We start from the raw sequence: 6,043 nt of genomic DNA, 5'->3' as shown, positions 1-6,043 counted from the left end.
TTCAGAAACACCATCTTCCGGTGAGAGCAAATGACTGAGCTTTATATAAACCCTGGAGACAGTTCCACAATCCCTTCCAACCAAAATCTTACAAAGTATTGTTAAAATGTAGATGTATTGCAACGAGAGCGCTATATATCTATTTTTCCTTGAATACTTCTAATGTAGCGCCGTTTTCCATTAAGCAAAGTTTTAATACTACAATGGCTTTCTTGGGGTAACCACTTTTGGAAAAAACTTCTATCAAAGATGGCGGATATAGCTTAGTCCAGGGTTTATAAAGGTCAGACATTACTATAAAAAATTGCATACCGTTTTCAAGAAATACTTCTCCCGGGAGGGCACTTACCTTGACGGCCGACAGGGACGTCACCGCTAGAGTTTGAAAAGTGAACCCTGACAGATGTGAGATTTTGGTAAATCTGGGATCCTGTCAGACAAATTTTTCCCATTTTCACCCTGAAAAGTGACAAAAAATGTCTAAAAGTGGATGAGAAACTGAAAATTCCTAATTTCCAGAATGAAAATCGTCTAAAATAGCCAAAAGTTAACCCTGTCAATCCGATACACTGCTTGAAAATAAGTAATTTGAGACCATGTCAAATATTTCTGGGACTTAAAAAAAGGGAACCTGAAAAGCCGCACGTCCCCATACCCAATTTTGCACAAGTGCCTCTCCTCAGATATTTCTATACAAAGACAGGCAACAGGCTACTTTCTGATATGTTCTATTCTATTATAACAAAAACTATTTACAGCCTATTTAAGTAAATTTGATCGTCCCTTTTATTTTTTCCAGGTTTCGGAATCGGAGAACCGGAACCACAAATTACAAACATGAGGTAACCATCTTTACAATTCCATTCATTTTTATGAATAACATTCTGTAAGAACAACATGGCTCAGAAAAATCAGAACATAATATTTAAGGACAAAGATGAGCCTGGGTGACCTACCAAATTGGTTAAAAAATAGGCTGAAAGCTCTGAAATACCTCCAAATTTTTCTTAAAGAAGAGAAATCTGCACATATTTAAACACCCCCCTGAAAATTGCATTTAGAAAATAGCATGTAACAGATGAACCTATGAAATAGGCTAATAAAATAAGAACAATTTCAGAGTAAAGAAATAAGAACAAATTAATAAATTTCAACACAAAAAGTAAGCCTGACCAAAAGATACATGCGGTTGGAAAGATATTAATTTGAAGTAGTTATACTCGAGTGCTGGCTGAAAATAACCAAATGGATTACTACTGGATTACTACATTCTCTCGCATATTTCAACTTATATTTTCAAAAATCATCTTTTTCCTTTTAATCCACATAGTTCAAATTTTAGTGACTACTATTACCCCGACATTGACGAGACTAGAGCTGGTGAAATGCTTCGAGATAAAAACCACGGACAGTTCCTTTTGCGAAATGATAAAACTAAACACGATGGCAACTACATTTTATCAATCAGGTAAAAACCTTTATTTTTAAATCAAAATTAAAATTCGGATTAACTTTTGCGAGATTAAATCTCGCGATTTCGAAATTAAGTCTCACGAAAACGCTTGCGATTGTTGACTCGCAAAATCAAATCCAGAAAACTTCGCAATTATTTTGTTTCACGAAATTTAATCCGACTAAAGTATACTGATTCGGAATGAATGTACACTAGTAGCTCTAGTTTAGATGGCCAACTTTTCGCCCTGCTATTCTAACTGTGAATTAAAATGGGCAGATAGTTGGCTGTCTTAAGTCAATGCATTGCCCTCTTTTGACGTAAATGTAATGTCTTCTTTCAATAACTTCCAAGCAAAGATTTTAGCTTGCAACTTTTCACCCACTTTTTGCTCACTCAAATAATGAGAAAAGGCAGGGTAGAAAGTCGACCGATTAAACCAGAGCAGATTAAAAAATGCTATAACTTTCATTTTCACTGGAGAGATTCTTTGATCTTAGGAGATCATCACTATGAAAAAATTTCATTAAAATATTTATTCAATATAAAGTTATGATACAAAGTTAATAAGTGATTGACCCGAAAAAACAGCAAAAAAATGCAGAAAACAGTGTTTTTAGACGTCAATCAGCTTATAACTTTGTTTGATATCTTTTGATTGAAGGATTATTTTTGAAAATTTTTTTCACAGTGATGACGTTCGATGATTAAAGATTCACTTCAGTGAAAATGATAGTTATAGCACTTTTATACAAGATCTTCAATTTTTTCTTCTTCATTTTCATCTTCATTTTTAGAATTCTTTTAAAGTTTTTTTTATTTCAAATTGTTCCTCACTAATATCTTTCCAACCATACCAAATTTATAAAGATTGAAGAATTTCTTCAAAAGTTATAGGTAAAAGAAAAAAGAGTGCACAATTATCGTGAATAGACTTTAGTACAGCTCCTTTTCTTAATTTAATAATATTTCATCACGTAAGTCCTGAAACTTTAAAAATTCATAAATAATTGCCTGGATTATTGCTTGATTTTAAAACTTTTTTATACCGCCTCCACTAACTCAGAAAGTAAAGAAACCACCTTATCAAAATCATTTGAGTTTTCATGCGACCAATCAGATTTCTCGGTAGTTTTGGTTGTTTTTTTTCTTACTAAAATTTTGAGCTTCCTTTTCATCATCAAAAGGTTATTCTGACAATGTCAACGTTATTTTGATTATTCAAACAAATATTGATTTACTTTTGCAAAGACGTTTCTATAGACGCAGAAGAATTTTTTTAGTCAAGACTAAGGCATTTTCTCGTTTATATAAAACCGAAATTCTTTTCTTGAAATCCTTTACTTCTGACTTCATTCTGACTAGTTTTCTATTCCATCTTTACTCAGGAAAATTGATGGTAGTTGTCAACATTTAAAATTTACAAAAACGCCCGTAGGAAATTATGAAGTCGGTGGTGATCCACAAAATCAATTCTCTAAGGTAAGTTTTGATTTTCCTCCAAGCCTAATTACAACTTCAAACGTTTTAAGATCTGGGAAAGGCCAAAGGTATGGCGTCATATACTGGACAAAATCGAATGGGCGAATTGGAAATGCAGAACACCACCTTGAAATGCAGTTTTCGTTTTGGAATGGCGCATTTCAAGCCGAATTCTGATATATCAACTTGACGTATTTCAAATTGTGTATTCCAAATCAACCAAATTGATGCATTTCAACTTGATGCATTTCAACTTGATGCATTCAAACCTGAGACATTCCAATTTGACGTATTCCAACTTAACGCATTCCAACTTGACGCATTCTGATTTAACGCATTCCAACTTGATGTATTCCGACTTGATGTATTCCAGATCAATGTATTCCAACTTGACGCATTCCTTATTTGTTTACTTGGCGGTCCGCAAAATAGATTCCCTCCGTTTTTATCTGGTCTGCGTTTTGTACGTTTTTAAAATTTAAAATTAAAGTTTGAAAAAAACTCCATAGGAAATACAAAAGACGGTCTTCCGATATCTCCTGTTCTGGAAACGGAAACTGACGGGTTGTACTGAAGAGGATGTATAAAAACTTTCTCCAGCAACTTTGCTGCATTTGAAAGATATTCGTAAGTTTCAGCATTTACATATTCCTCAAAGCAAGGCCTTGAGATTCAAGTGGCAAAAGTTGGATAAATTTGTAATACGGCAAGTGGGAAATAATACGCACATGTCAAAAATACCCGTACGAAAAAAATTATCCAGACGAAAATCCTGTCCTGGTTATTCTATTGTGTCAAGTTGGAATACATCAAGTTAGAATGCGTCAAGTTAGAATGCGTCAAGTTGGAATACATCAAGTTGGAATGCATCAAGTTGGAATGCATCAAGTCGGGATGCATCAAGTCGGAATGCATCAAGTTGGAATGCATCAAGTCGGAATGCATCAAGTCGGAATGCATCAAGTCGGAATGCATCAAGTTGGAATGCATCAAGTCGGAATGTATCAAGTCGGAATGCATCAAGTCGGAATGCATCAAGTTGGAATACATCAAGTTGGAATGCATCAAGTTGGAATGCATCAAGTCGGGATGCATCAAGTCGGAATGCATCAAGTTGGAATGCATCAAGTCGGAATGCATCAAGTCGGAATGCATCAAGTCGGAATGCTCAAGTTTGATGCATCAAGTTTGGAATGCATCAAGTCGGAATGCATCAAGTCGGAATGCATCAAGTTGGAATGCATCAAGTCGGAAGTCAGTCGGAATGCTCAAGTCGGAATGCATCAAGTCGGAATGCATCAAGTCGGAATGCATCAAGTCGGAATGCATCAAGTCGGAATGCATCAAGTCGGAATGCATCAAGTGGGAATGCGTCAAGTCGGAATGCATCAAGTTAGAATGGATCAAGTTGAAATGGAATACTTTAGTTTGATATATCAGAATTCGGCTTGAAATTCACCATTCCAAAACGAAAACTGTATTTCAAGCTGGTGTTCTGCATTTCCAATTCACCCATTCGATTTTGTCCAGTATATGATGCCATACAAAGGTCGTTTACCGCTTCCCACTTAGGCTAAGTCTCAGCTTTTTGGCACGGCTTGAGAACATGGGTCACTGAATACTTTTCCATTGAGACAAAATCAAAACAAAAATATAAACGAAATATTTAAATAAATGGAATCCAGGCGTTCGAAATCTAAACGATTCGAATGATTTTTGTATTTTTGTTTGATTCTATCTGATTGGACATTTATAAAAGGAACAATAGAAGAACTTTACAGCTCTGCTCAAAAAGTAGAATATCTTCAACTTTCGTCACACTCACAAGCGACGGGACTGGAAGGCTTGATTTATTTAATTCATGCAATAATTAAACCATGCTTGTTGTTCGGCAACCGAATAAAGAAAGGGAAGCCTCTACCACGCGTCTCGTTCTCGGGCTCCATACGATTTTTGACGTCACTTTAAGCTTTCGAACCTCCTGTGGTAGCGAGAAAATAAAATTTGCGTGAAGATACCTAAAAAGCTTCTTATTCCAAAAATCATCAAACTGAAACTCGCTAAAGTAATAACATATATAATTGGTTTGAGTTGCTGTCTTTAAAACTATTCTCTTTTTTAAGGTAACAGAATGCCAGCATATCGAAGACGCAATATCGCAATTCTTTAAAAAGTATAAAACACCCATGACACCGCTACGTAAATCTCTGTCAGCATTACATTAAAAAGCAAAAGGTAGCATGAAAAGGATAGACATGTCACAAAAACAAAAGATAGTTCTCGTGAACTCACATAATGGTTACCAAACCAAACCTTCAAATTAAATATAAAACCATATTCAAGGTAGTTAAAATTGTACTCGGTCGCATGAGGTAAAGGTTGCGTCATAGCAATTCATTAATAATGTAATGGTAAGGGTGCTATTATCATTTCTATTTTACCAGCATAAGAGAAACACCCTCTTTGTATCATTAAAATCAAAGCCTTCCGAATCCAGCGGAGGCCTGGAGATGAGGTTGCTATAAACATTAGCAAATCGTTTAAATCAAAGATTATAAAAATTAAACACAAGCACATTGTACTTAAAGTTGCACAACTCTGGAAATTAACTTTGTCAATTTTTGTTATAGATTTTTCCTAATTATTTGTATTTTTGTACTTAGTTATTTTTGGAGAAGAACAAAATGTCGTTTATGTTATTTATTTTGAAAAAAAAACACAATCCTTTTCGTTTCAGATATTTTTTTACCAGCAAAAATTGCTCGAAAAATTTCTCTAAAATGGTTAGAATTATTTTTTACCGCAAGCTCTAACCGTGTCGGTCTTTCCTCTCTAAATACAACATCGTGGCTTCTCGACTTTTATTTCCACTTTTAGACTTTTGCTTTACTATTGAACATTACGTAATTTTTCTGCACTTTTTTTTTACAACTTTCACTCGTGTTTTTTTTTGTACGTGAAGATATAGAATGGTACATTTCAATATCTTAAAAACTTTTCAGAAGGGTATATTGAAGCCATTGCGTAAAATTCATCCCAGGGCCCAAAAAATCAATCCTTAAATTCACCCAAAGTGGAGCCTCACCCTAACACCTATTCGCGCTCACC

General features: G+C 34.8%; 1 protein-coding gene across 1 annotated transcript; it reads left to right on the top strand.

Moving 5' to 3' along the window:
• On the top strand, positions 1–5,646 carry LOC136820984 (uncharacterized; the record flags this gene model as incomplete). Its single annotated transcript, XM_067077218.1, is given in 5 exon segments — positions 1–20; positions 800–842; positions 1,343–1,468; positions 2,842–2,935; positions 5,059–5,646. Coding segments are annotated over 5 exon segments (385 nt in total), but the record flags the coding sequence as incomplete, so codon positions are not given.
• Between the last annotated feature and the right edge of the window lie 397 nt (positions 5,647–6,043).

This window comes from Clytia hemisphaerica, unplaced genomic scaffold (genome assembly GCF_902728285.1).
Source record: "Clytia hemisphaerica strain Z4C2 unplaced genomic scaffold, Clytia hemisphaerica genome assembly, whole genome shotgun sequence".
Classification (NCBI taxonomy): Eukaryota; Metazoa; Cnidaria; class Hydrozoa; order Leptothecata; family Clytiidae; genus Clytia; species Clytia hemisphaerica.
Note: the sequence above shows the minus strand (reverse complement) of the source record. Positions and strands in the feature narration are given on the sequence as shown.